The following is a 13,705-nucleotide window of genomic DNA, read 5'->3' as shown; positions in this document are numbered from 1 at the left end:
TCTCAACCAAACACCTTTAAAGATTCTTAGCAGTATGAGCAATCAGCAACGAATAGTGATTTAGGGATGTAATGAAGTATACAAATATAATCCAATCTTTATATCATCATGCTATGATAACTATTGATCCTTATTAATCAATGAAGAATGAGTGGTGAATGACTTAAAATTAAATCACCATGACTATAACTCAATTATTGAGCTAAACGAGAAATGAACATGACTCAATAGGACATAAATACAGAAATTGAGGTTAATGCCCAAGACCCAAGGTTCTGGGTTCGAATCCTCCGTCACAAGGTATTTGAATTTCTTTATTTACTTATGTAATTTATCAAAAAAAGAAATTGAGGACTTCCAACACCTGATGTCGAAACAACACAACCTTGACCAGCTGGTAGGGTGCTCCCTCGACGCCATCCTTTCTCATTTTCTGTGCACGGACGCTGGGGTAGGCCACAAAATCATGTTGAGAAGAAACAGGTTTATTTCCAAAATATGTTGTAGCATTTACAGTCTCAGGCCAGAACTCGAGCTCTCATCATTCTTCACCACGACACCACCGCTTTCAACCATCATGACTCCTGTTTTCTCACTGTTATTAGCAGATTGAACGGTGGGATCGCATGGACATTCCAGTTCTTGGCAAATTTTCTCACTTGATAACAACTCCTTTGTCATCACCACTGCCTGAGCACATATGTTCTGAAGAAGATTGACCGAGCATTTCTGGCTGTTGATTTTGCTCATTGGGTCTGCTGATGTTTGGTCCAGAATATGCACTCCCGGGGATGTCAATTAGTAGATCATCATCCAATATGTTACTTCGAGACTCTTGATCACATCTCTGAAGGCACAATGTGAACAAGCTCAACGTAAATCAGCAGGTTATTTACAAAATATCAAGGCAACATATATAGGAAATCAGAAATGAGATAGCATTTAGCAACACAATTCTGACGACAGAGATATAGCATGGTGCATTTCTTCAAATACCCGAACCTCAGTCTCAGTAATTGATCAAAACACAGCGATGCTAGCAAATGGATGTTTTAACTGACCAAATATAGTATTTATATGTATATGAATATGTATCCGTGTGTATCAAGAACTACAGCACCTTTAGTATGTCTGTCCGCTTTTCATTATTTATGAGGCCGCTCATTGTCTCTTTGAGCTGTTTCTTAGCCTTTTTCCTAGCAATACGCCGCTCAGCACATTGTGCAGTTGTAACATCAGCATGACAAGCAATACAGAGGGTCCTCATGTTCTCCAGCTTGCACTCGCCTGAGGAATTCAAAGTGAAAAATTCTTTAAATCAAAGCACTATACTTTCTCACAAGAAATTTAAATTCTTTCCATTATGGACACCAAGATGAATTGGTCATATGCAGTTGCTGATATGACTACTACAGACTTCCATTCTGAGGTGGGTGAAGAGAGAACAAGCAAAAGTAGAGAAGAGTTATCTATTTTCAAATTGCCCCCTGTGTGTGTGGGGGGGGGTGGGGGTGGGGGGACGAATCTCACACACCTCCTCCTTTATACACGGGTATGATGTGGTCTGCATGCCAAGCATTGCCTTCGATAGGGTCCTGAACAAGCTTGGCTAGCCTGCAACATGCCAAACAAACAGCATATATACATCAAAAGTTCGAGAGAAATTTCAGACTGCATTATGGCGGATTTACAAGTTCTTGCTATACAATCACTATGGAGATTCTGCTCTGAGAAGTTAGCCAGTGTTGAAGAATATGTGAAACTAATCACACAATTTTTAATCCATAAACAAAGTGTCCTGTAAGGTGATTAAATTATGTATAAGGCCACCACACATAAATGTGCGCTGTGAAGCAATCTACCATTTTCAAGTGAGTAGAAAAGATCATCCAAGTGAGAGTATAACCAACACTTTATGAAAGCCTTAAAATCTGAATACAACTTGATGCTGTAGAACATAGGGTGAACTTACATTTTTTTGTGTTTTGAAATATTTGGAGCCACATTTTTAATGTGGGCTTCCCGCTTCTCAACTGGTAGAACTCTCAAGTCCTTCACAAGTCGATGACAGTCAAGTTGGCAATTCGTGCAAATGCCATGTTCAATTTTAAAAAGGGCCTGCAAGTTAATCATAGTAAAATGAATCTACAAAACACCTGATATAGATTATATAGGTTAAATCTGTACGAGATCCAAGTCCAAACCTCACGAAGGAATTTATTGCTAGTTCGTGAGCGATATTCTTCAAAGCAATCCAAACTACAGAAAAGATCCTCAAAGAATTGGGGCAATTTGGCATCATTTCCCCTGTGCCATGAAAGACGCAATCAATAAGTTGCGATGTGTTTGACCAGGACAAGAGAATTTAATAGACCTACATGCAAGGAGTCTGGCATAGTTTGCAGAGTGGTTCATCCATGTCAGACCAAGCTTGAGTATAGGTTTTCGTTTTCTGACCATGACCACTACACAGACTGACTTTTCTCCAAGCAGCATTTGATGGTAATGAATTGCCTATCTCAGCTAAAGGTGTTTTACGCCTGCTGCTGCCACCTCTCAGTAGTCCCTAGGGATAAAAGCAGAATTGTGGTAAACAAATTTCTTGGAGGATTTGGATTGTTTAAGAAAAAAATGATTGAATGTCAAAAATGCATAAGACATAAATCAAAGGTTAAGATTGACTGATGATTAAGTATTATTTCAAATGCGTACCCCAGTTTCATGGTTAAGACTTTCATTCAAATAACATAATTCACAAGACAGTGGAAGCTGTAAGGGTTTATTGATCAATCTCTTCCTCTCAATAGGCCTCAGCTCCTTCCATTCATTGATGAAAGACATAAGAGCCTCCATGTATACTGAATTATCGTCAACTGATTCACCACTTGATTTCTCATGTTCATCTGCAAGAGAACGGCACTCAACCTCCTCTTGCCGAAAACTCTTAAAAAGTGGACTTGGTCTACAGTGTGTTCCTGAGGTACAAGAATACAAATGGATCCGGCCAGTTTGCTGGCTCACCTGAGAATAGAGAAGAACTTAAGGAATAAATTATATCTAACCAATATTTGCTGAATTACAGTGTTTTCACTATATTACCGATACATCCAGAAAAGAAGAGGAAGGAGAGAGAGAGAGGAAAGATGTAATTTTAGAATAAAAAACAAGAAACAACAGATTTTCTCCTACAAATATTTTTTACAAGAATCAAGAAAGTTTTATTCTAAGATGCATTGTTTGTTCCACTAACCTCACCCGTTTGTATCATTATACTTTATGATTGCTTCCACCAACTGGATTCATACTATTTGGGTTGCTGAATTTATATTATTGATATATAATAGATTCATAATTTGTTGCTTCTTTCACAAATAATTAGTTACCCACACCAACATGCGCATGCAGAAACATGGATCACATTGAAATACCTCAAAGCGAAGAGTGCTTAGCTGGATATCAGTTTTCACTCTACATTCAACTTTGTTGACACATCCATCTCCATTTAATGTTTTTTCACTTTCATGTTGTTCAACACAACCCTTATCCACCTCTACATGCATATCAGATGATGCCTTTGGAAGGTCTGGTTCTTGCTCTCCACAAGCATCTTGGAATTTCATGGATTGCTTACTCTTCTCACTTATACTTCTAGCGCTTTCTAGAGAAGAAACACCCTCAACCTAGCAGCATAAACACCCAATAGAAAAAACACAAGGTCATGTAATAACTAAACAGAATAATCTCAAGCTTGAAATAAACCGGCATTCGAGGCCAAAGAAGGAAGATAAATTTACAGTAAGGTACTTATGAATATTAAGAAGCCTACAAGGGTTCCAAGGAAAGGGAAAAGGAAAAAACAAAAACACTTATAAGTCGGCTCCGCCTGAAAATTAGAAGCTTATATCACACTGCATTATGGAAAACTCACATCATATAATGAGCGCAAATAGTTAGTGCACCCTAATTATCCAGCACCAAATAAGAGGGGTTTCTCTTGGCATTTGAGAGCAAGGAAGTCGTATTTGAACATCAAATGTTCTCTTTTAGGTATTTGAGTGTCTAATCACGTTGGAACTTTTCTTAGTCAACAGTAACAAAAACGTTTTGCAGAATCAGTTTGCAATCTTTTCTCCTTCAATGCAGTCAGTTCAACTGTTAGACCTTTTCAATTAAACGCAAACTGAAAATCATTAAATCAATCTTCACAAAATCAATTTGACATAAAACTTCTCTAACATGCTTGCGTAAATCTCACAGGATAAATTAAACAAAAATAATCATTTAGAATTAGGAAGGTACATGGGTAACTGCTGGTAGGTGGGTGCCAAATTTATATCATCAATTGGCACTGTCTGTGCATATTGCATAAATGTCAATAAACAACATGCTGACGCCTCTGGAGCTTCTAGAAGTACTGAAACAAAAAGATAACTACTTTAAGCTATACCTCTATTTCTGATATAGCGTAACGCTTCCCATTGACTGTAGAAGAAACACGAAGTAAACTCCTATTGAGTTGCTGCCACTGTGACTCATCTGAAGTATCCTGACAATTTACAGGAGAAGATGGGACAAGCAAACAATATAAATGCTACAGAAGAAAATTCTGGAGAAAATTTTTGAAGAAAATAGTCAGCTAATATATTGTATGCTGAAACAGCCACCTTTGCGCAGAAAATGTATACATTCACCGCTCTCTTCTGTCCATGCCGATGAGCTCGATCTTCAGCCTTCAAATGTTTAAAGAGTGCAAGAGCATCACTTAGTATGCAAACATTATTAGATGATAAACAACGCTGCAAGCATCATTAACAATAAACACCTTGCCATGTTCCAAAACAGGACGTGAGACAGCCATGCTAACACAGTCAGCAACTATTTGCAAGAACTCCATATAAATCAATTTAAAAAATTCAAAAGAGGCAAAGATATCAAACCCCTAAAAAGTGAAGACTATATAAGATTATGTTTTTAATATTAGATTATATATTTAATATTCCAACAGACCTAGACAAATCTGTTAATATACTTGCCTCAATATATTCAATCGAAAGGTCACAACCAGAACAAATTAACCAGCAATTTGTGACCAATCATAAATCGGATACTCCCAATTAAAGAATGCACCACCACCATCTAATGATGCTAATTGAAATTCTTTCTTACAATTAACATATCATCATCTTCTGTACACATTGTTAAAAATTAACATCAATCAGCAACATAATAGTACTTTTCTTTCCCGCCTAACACTGCCTAGCCCCATTGTGGTGCTAGGCCCCAGTCTGCAGCCTAATTTCTTATTTCTCAAACAACGAACAAGCTTGAATAAGTACTTGAGAAAAGACTGCAATACCTAATTGCTGTGTTTGGCTAATCTACTAAAAGAGTCAATTTTGCTATTTAAAACAAGGATCAAATACGATCCCCAAAAGGCACTTTATGTTTCATAAACAAATGAAAACATCAGAATAAAATTGACAACAAAAAGGAACATAGTATGATAGTCCAGTTGTTTTGAGATTCCTCTGTGAAGGAATCACAATGATAAAACAGAATCTCTATATCCATACTACCAAACATCAACAATATACCTCCAGTGGAATCCTTAAACCTTATGAAGGAAGTGGAGATTTATGACGATGTGGAGCTTCAAAATCAGAAACTTAAAAGAAGCAAAAATACAAAGGCACCTGTTGAATATCAGCAGGGTTCGTGGGTAACTCCAAGAACACAACAGTGTCTGCTGACGTTAAGTTAAGACCAGTGCTTCCAGCACGGATGCCAATCAAGGCAATTTTAACCTAATGAAATCCAAAGAGTCGTTATGCATAAGTAAGGGCCTTGAAAGAAATTGAACAACAGACTTCTGTTATTTTTTTTTTTTGCTCTGGTTAAATACATAATACAAAATCATTTGATAGAAGACTTAATGTAGAACAAAAATGTAGGAACAGTAGCATTACAATACACAAGCAGCTGAAAGACTATTATTAAAGTTCCTGGAGGAATAGATTTTAACAATTAGGCAGCATGATGAATAAAGCAGTCGGATCCCAAAAAAAGAAGATTCCAGGAAAATATATAAACACCACAAAAGAAACATAAATTTTCTACAGATGCTGAAGTGAATAACAGAAGCGAACCTCTTTTGATGATTGAAAAGACTGGATAGCTGACTGCCTGTCAACACCAGTTATAGTGCAATCAATACGAACAAACTGCATTCCTTTCTCACAGAGAAATGCCTGAGTAATAGCAAAAGAGGTAGAGATCACATGCATATACAGACATGTTTAATATCAGAAAACAGTAAAGCACCTGAATACATAATGCAGTGTTAATTGAAATACTAACACCTATATGAGATATGACCATAGTAATATCTATAGCTGCCCAATTACGCTAAGTTGCCCTCATTATTTGCACCATGGAAGGATGATATTATATAATCCACATAAGGTGCAGAACTGCATTGGGTCTGACGTATATAACATCTCAAAATATTAATAGATTGAGAGATTAACTTATAACATGAATTAGGCACACAATTAAAGGCTCATATGCTGAACCAGCAAACAGCACAATCAAATTATCAATTTCTTGGTCACGTTCCATTCAAGGATGAAATTTCCATTTATATATATATGGAGAGGGAGGACCATATGGAGAGAGGAAGGGAGGTTCAAATGATGGAACTGGAAGAAACAGATATTCTAAAAGTCAAACAACTGACACACAACTCCAATTTATACTTCTCAGAGGAAAAAGGACAAGAAAAGGACACTTCTTTAAAAATATATTGATGTTCATCTTTGACAATAAATGATGTCCAGATACATTTCTCCATAACTTAAGCGTAAAAGGGATTAAAAACAACTAGTCATTCTAAGAAGTTATTCTGACCTGTACTCCATCAAGCACCTTATGATGATAGGCAAATATTATCATTTTGTGCGAACTGGAACTTTCTTGTCTGGTTTCTTCTCCATCCACCTCCACCATAATAGGATGTATAGAGAGCCACTCAAAGAATCCAGGTAGTTTTGCTAAACCAAGTGCAGATAGCTTTTTTGACAATTTCTTATTCATATCACAATCTACATGGACAGAGAAACAAGAAGTTCATTCCTTATAAGCCACTGCCCCCCAAATAACTTAAAAGGTTTTAAACATACTTCAATATAATATATTCTTCATGAATATGTCTTCTGTATTACATTTCTATCTGAAATGATAAATATGAGCGTGGACAGGACTTTGGCATAGTAACCATCGAATATCCCCAAAGCCACAACTACACCAGGTAATGCCAAATCAACAAAGATTTCATCTCTTGTAAGGCAATGCAAATGCACCCTCATCCTATGTTTATCTCATCTAAAAGAGGTTAAAGAGAGATCATGGTGCTTTGAGGGTAGCATGACAGTGAAGATTTGTTAAAAACCAGTAAGTCTACTGCATGCCAACAGTAAGTCTTCTCAACTCCAGCATATTCATTTAAAAGATGTGAAATCATACCTAGATCTTCATCGGAAACGGGAACAGGTGCATTTTCAGCATCACTTTCAGCAGTAGCATCAACATCTTCAAGCCCTAGAGCTACCATAGCAGAATTAATATCTGATTTACTCAAAACCAATTTTATGATTTGCCGACGCTTCGGTGGTAGTTCGAGTAAAACGTGTTCCTTTAGGCGTCTAATCTGTAGTATCACAAATTATTCAAAATATGCAAGAAGAAATTTAAGTAAACAAGAGTACAAAAGAAAATTCAAAGTTTTAAGAGAACTAGATGTAACGGGCCCCATAGTCAGTGTGACTGAAAATGACTGACCAACTTACTTCAGCAACATTTATTATCATATTTCAGAAGACATACCTCATATCTGTTTAGTTGTAAATCAAACAAAAACCACTTCGAAACTGGTGTACTGTGTTGGAAGAGTCCAACTTCCAACTTTTAAGGATTTCTTTTACGACAATGTCCAGATTCATTAACAAAATAAATTGCAGTTCTTGAAGGCTTAAGATACATAATTTCAAATATAAATTATATAATTAAAGGGGGTAGGGAAGAGAGGTTCAAATGACTCACCATTATACTTTGCTTCAGTAGAACATTTAATTCCTCCAAGCGTGTCCCCTTAGAGAAATCCTACAAAGGAGAGATGGTGATATAATACATTTCAAAAGTAGAAATGTTTCAAAGATTCGAGGGCCGAGGGGTGGGGCGGGGGGTATTTAGGTAAAGAATATAACCACATATCATAAAAAGAAAAACAACTTGCTGGAGCTACATGAGATTAGAAGATAAACAAAGGGGTAATTGTGCCTTAATACACGAACTTTCACCGAATTCTGGTTTTCCTCATGAATTCTGCCTCCAAATACACGAACTTTCAATTATTCTGATTTTTCTCACAGTTGTCAATTGCCCCCAAATTAATGTCGAGGTGGACAACCTTAAATGTCTGCATGGCTTAAAAAGCCAATGTAATAAAGAAAGTAGTTGAATGTCTAGGCCATTTCAGCTAGCCATGATGGCATTAATTCGATAGAAATTCACAACTGTGTGAAAAATCAAAACAATTGAAAGTTCGTATATTTGGAGATAGAATTTTTAGATCATGTGCAAAACCAAAATTGGGTGAAAGTTCGTGTATTTATGCGCAATTACTCCATAAACAAATTAGTAAATGCAGGTGAAAGTTCGTGTATTTATGTATATTAAAATTATTTCAGTGCTAGGTAATAGCTAGAGAAGAGTCAAGCCAAAGGCACCTGGAAAACTTTTCCTTGACGACCCTTGATAAATTTGACAGAGCAATATGTTTTTGCAAACTCATACTTGGTCTGCCCAAGCAAACCTGGCCTGCATCAAATTGAGATGCATAACAATTAACAAATATAACTGGGAAGGCATACCAAAGCTCCTGCTAATACAATGTCGAACCACTTACCATAACATATTTACCTGATGAAAAATGTCAAAAGGCCTATTATCACCTAGGAAAAAATGCAACCATGTATTAGCATTTGCAGCTGACACAAAGAGACATATAAGTAGTAAGAGAAAGTATTTGTCAATATATTGCTAGTGATGCTGCCAAAAAGATGATGTTAACAACCTTGACAAAGAGGGAGTTCCTGAGAGAAGAATGAGATGCTTGACCTTCGTAGCCATATCAAGCACAGCTTGTAGCTGCAAAAAAAGAAGAATTTTTTAAAGAGTAGCTAAGGCAATAACTTCATATGATTGAAGAAAAGCTCACAACTTTGAAGGGCTTACTACATCCCAAAAGTTTTGGTCGAATTAAGCCAAAACTAAAAGAGAAATACAAATGTACTAGATCCAAGAGATATTATTTGGAAAAGGACAAGTAACAAGTGATGACATATACCCAAAAAGTGATAATATCCTTGCTAATGCTACAACTCCAATATCTGGCAACACTTGAAACAAAACAAAAAAATAAAAACAAGCCTTCAATGCTTTATGATTTAAGACCCAAAGAAAATCCTAAACACCTCCTTAAAGGATTCGTCTTGATACTCAAATCCTTTCTAGCCACAATGACCAAGAAAGGCACTGGAATGGTTTGATGTGTGTGCACACGATTTCATGAGTGTGCATGCATAGGTTTGATGCATTGCCTTTTTCAAGTTGAGCGATTATTTAAGAGTATAAATCGAACTGACGAATTTAATAAATTAAAGACATAAAACCCTTCTTGGCAAAGTGGAGAATAAAACAATTGATGAGTGTAATCGTCAACTTTACATGTTATTTAACCAGACAAATGACAATTTCTGATCCAGTATAATAAAAGCAAAACTTGTGAAAGACATGAAGAGAGACGGTAAAGCATTCCTGACCACATAGAAATACAGTGAGCTAGCACAAAGTAAAATTTTGAGTGGTGCCCAATGACCATGTCTATATGATTGCTAAATGCCGCATGCATGTATCCACAATTTAACAAAATGACAAGGATCGATGTGTCAATCTCCATTAGAAAGCATAATGTGAATGGCAAGTTTATACCTCATCACTTTCTGATGATTTTTTGTTGCAGTGCAAATGATGTGATTCGTCAACTATCAAGGTGACCCAATCTAGTCCCAGCATGCTACTTCGCAAACGACGAAGCATGGTGTATGATATGACAACAATTTTTGGAAGTTTAGCTAATCTTGCAGGGTTGTCTGGACCACCAAAAACTGAAAGGAGAAATGGAAGCAGCTTAAACAAATGCAGTATGCGACAGGAAAAATATAATACAATGATATATATATTTATATATGTATAGGGAGTGGTTTAAAAGAGAACCTTCTTATAGTGAGAACTATGAAAACTCTGCACTGAGCCTATAAGTTACTGCACTAAGATAAAAATTAATGTGCATCCTTATTAGAAGTCCAGACTTACACTCAGCAAAAATCGCAAAATCGCGATATACAATGCGAAGTTAATTTATTGCACAAGGCGTATAATTTACTGCACTGCACATATAAGTTACTACAATTCTCACAATAAGAAGGATTCTCATTTGAAGCCTTTATGAAAGATGAATCAAATATATCACTCCCTTGCTTCCAGAGGATGAAGAAAGAATCAGAAAATGCAAGGATACACCATTCTCAATGACGAGTCACGATAAGTTCAAACAAAGGGGCAATGAGTTGTGTAATTCAATACAGTTGACATACAGCATACATTACCAACCGGGCAAACATAAGTCATTACAACAAGTTGTATATGCAATGAAGGAAAAAGCGTGTTCGTCAAGGGTGTGGTCCCAGTGCAAAAAATTTACAAAAGAAATCTAATTGCACTTATCTCCGCCACACTCCAAGTTGTTGAAGGTTAAAAATGGTATGGCAATAAGTGAATATTGAAATATACCTAAGTGGATATCAGAAGGCAAACAAAAAGGAAACCAGCGCTCTAATTCTTCCGCCCATGAATACCTCAAAATAGCTGGGCAAACAACAAGTATGGAACCATCCTTCATGAAACAGGCTGCGATTGCAATAGCCTAATGCAAACAAGGGTCTGATTAGTTAGATAAATATTCCGAAAAAAAGAAACTAGCTAGCCGTAATGAACAAATAAACAGAAAATTCCATGTTAAATTTAATTAGAAAGTTAGAAACCACTGAAACTATTCAAGTACGTCCTGCTTTCAACAATTTCCTATTTCCTTAGAATTTCCCTAATTAAGTTTTAGGGAATTAATACAACCCAACTTCAGTGAAGCACAATTTCTAGAAACAAATGGGAAGTTGAACAAAGAAAAATGTATGAGACCTGTTTGAGATCCTCCTTGAGAAACTCTTGAGAACTAAGAAAGGCAACTTCTCTAGTTTCTCACTTTTTGTGAGCATGTTTTTTCAACTGTATTTGACAAGTGTATTCTTTTATACTATTGATAGATCATCCAAATGGCCAAGAGTAGAAGACTTGTAAGCTAGGAATATCCTAGGACCTAAGATAATGTATTCAAGCAGGTTCCATCACACACCCTCAAACAAAGTAGAAATGGAGGAGTATCAATCACACAAAAATTTGCAACTTCAGATTAGAGAAATTTTATTTCTGGCACAGTACATAACCATTATTCAAAAAATGTGATTTTCTTTCATATTTGCAGAGCCACATCATTTCCGATTCCAGTTATATTTTGGCACCTCTGGTGCAGCAACTTCAGTAAGTTCTACACAATTAGACTAAGATATACACCTGATCAAACGTAGAAGTCCTAATGCTATTTACATGGTAATGGAACTCTGTAACCAGATAAAAGTTGACTTAACTAGAGATCACAATATTATTTTCATCTGATTATTACTGGCAGCTGTTGACATTCCACAAACTGAAATGATAAGAACGTAATAAGAAGGAACAGTTCACAAACTGGGCATTCCACAGAGCTGATTCAAAGATTCTATTACATGCATAATTCCATTTGTACCTGGAGGGTCTTCCCAAGACCCATTTCATCTGCAATGAGGCACCTACCACCCCTCCTCAGTCCAAAACGAACACCATCAAGTTGAAAAGGTAGTAAAGCATTTAATAATGCTATTGGGAGCTCAGAAATCAACCCATCTACTTTCTCATCAGGGAGGTGCTCAGGCCTGCATGGAATCCATCTTCCGTAAATGAATGAATGCGAGAATTTCTCAACAACATTGAAGGTACCCCAAGGTATCTCTTCACATTCAATGTCCTTACGATTCTTTAAGGACTTCAGGACCAACTGATAATCATAAAGCCTGTAAACACAAGCCTTTCCACCACTGGTGTTCTGTGTGTAGTGTGATAAAGCCACCTGGTCACGGCGTAAATAGAGAATATTGATCCACCAGACGAATATATACACAGATTAGAATGCAAATTTGCCAATTCACACTATCAAGATGAATATATAAAGGGCCTCTATCTTCCCTTCCAGCCGAAGTAAAGGGATCCCAAGAATTGTTTCTTGAGAAGTAAATCATTAATCATGCAAAGCATAAACTTAAGAAAACAATTGAAATGTTTGCTTTTTTTTCCCAAAACAATTCCAGTTCCGCAGTAAGTAAACAAATCCAAGTCATGTTCCTAAAGATTAATCATATTCTCCACTGCACTCTCGCATAACATCTATCAAAACACTTCCCCTAAAACACACAGAACCAGATACGCACATTGTGAAGGGAAAGACGAAGTGATGAACCCATCCATTCCATAAGAAAACAAAACTGAGTTTTCAACCTATCTTCTTGGAGCATTTCTTTCATGTTATCATACTCTCAAGCACAACGGCACCAGCTCAATCATGCAAAATCTTGGAAGACTAAAAAAACCACTAAATAAATCCCTCAAAATTGAATAGCTTCTTCCATAACCACCGACCTAATCCGATCCAAATTTCCATATTCTACTCACGACAAAATAAATAATTAAAGTCACAATTTCTAAAATTAAATGTTTCAAAATGACTACTTAACATACATTTGAGAAACAATCTCTGAGCTTCTCAAAACAAGCATCCTCGCCGGGAAACGCGAAACCCTCAACAGCGAAGGGAGTGACGGAAAAAGAATCGGGCGAGCAAATTTCCAGGCGGACCCGGAGTTTCTCGGGCGGGCCGCTCGAGCCAGAGGTAAGGGGCTGTTTGGCAAGGGGGATATTAGCGTGTGGAGAGAGCTTGCGGTACTTGGAGAGGTTCCAGTCATGAGCGGGTTGTCCAGTGAGCGAGAGGATGGCCTTGCGCTTGGCTAGGGCCGCGGCCCGGTTCGCTTCGGCCCGCTTCCGCTGCTCTTCTGTGATTTGATCTTCTCCTCGATTTTCCATATCAGTGCCTTGTTTTGAAACGAGAGCAGCTGCTGTGGAGCGGGAACCAAGGATGTCACTCACTTACAATTACTACTGTCAAATAATACCTTGCCTGTTTTTATACTTTGAAATAAAAAATACTAATGGATAATTTATAAGAAAAAAATTAAACTATTCACTTTTCGGTAATTAATATTTTGATTATAATTATATAATTAATCTCTAAATTATCTTAATTTCCATTATTAAGAATAAGAATTACTATGGGGGCGTGCGTAATATTTGTCATAATTGTAAATTCAAATTTATCAAACTTTCGTCAACGGTCCTTGTGAAGTTGTGAGAATATGGAGTTCTTGCAATAATAAATCTATTTATT

At 36.7% G+C, this 13,705-nt stretch overlaps 1 protein-coding gene across 4 annotated transcripts; it reads right to left on the bottom strand.

Moving 5' to 3' along the window:
• Positions 1-148: 148 nt before the first annotated feature.
• Positions 149-13,422, bottom strand: LOC131008825 (uncharacterized). Of its 4 annotated transcripts, XM_057935886.1 has the most exons (23): positions 13,003-13,019; positions 12,241-12,337; positions 11,978-12,143; positions 10,909-11,041; positions 10,048-10,223; positions 9,131-9,204; positions 8,963-8,998; positions 8,784-8,874; positions 8,098-8,157; positions 7,522-7,705; positions 6,907-7,100; positions 6,147-6,248; positions 5,694-5,804; positions 4,665-4,730; positions 4,448-4,546; positions 3,429-3,680; positions 2,713-3,021; positions 2,379-2,566; positions 2,205-2,307; positions 1,973-2,118; positions 1,535-1,614; positions 1,121-1,287; positions 149-847 (listed from the first exon to the last, which is right to left on the bottom strand). In XM_057935886.1, the coding sequence occupies exons 3-23, from the start codon at positions 11,999-12,001 to the stop codon at positions 656-658; spliced, it is 2,787 nt and encodes a 928-aa protein (XP_057791869.1). In that variant the 5' UTR covers positions 12,002-12,143; positions 12,241-12,337; positions 13,003-13,019; the 3' UTR covers positions 149-655. The 4 variants fall into 4 exon arrangements, with proteins under 4 accessions (XP_057791869.1, XP_057791866.1, XP_057791867.1 ...); XM_057935883.1 differs by having other exon boundaries at positions 11,978-12,337; positions 13,003-13,422; XM_057935884.1 differs by having other exon boundaries at positions 8,098-8,145; positions 11,978-12,337; positions 13,003-13,422.
• Between the last annotated feature and the right edge of the window lie 283 nt (positions 13,423-13,705).

This window comes from Salvia miltiorrhiza, chromosome 2, assembly GCF_028751815.1.
Source record: "Salvia miltiorrhiza cultivar Shanhuang (shh) chromosome 2, IMPLAD_Smil_shh, whole genome shotgun sequence".
In the NCBI taxonomy this organism is placed as follows: domain Eukaryota; kingdom Viridiplantae; phylum Streptophyta; class Magnoliopsida; order Lamiales; family Lamiaceae; genus Salvia; species Salvia miltiorrhiza.
The sequence above is the reverse complement of the archived record's forward strand: the minus strand, read 5'-3'. Positions and strand labels throughout refer to the sequence as shown.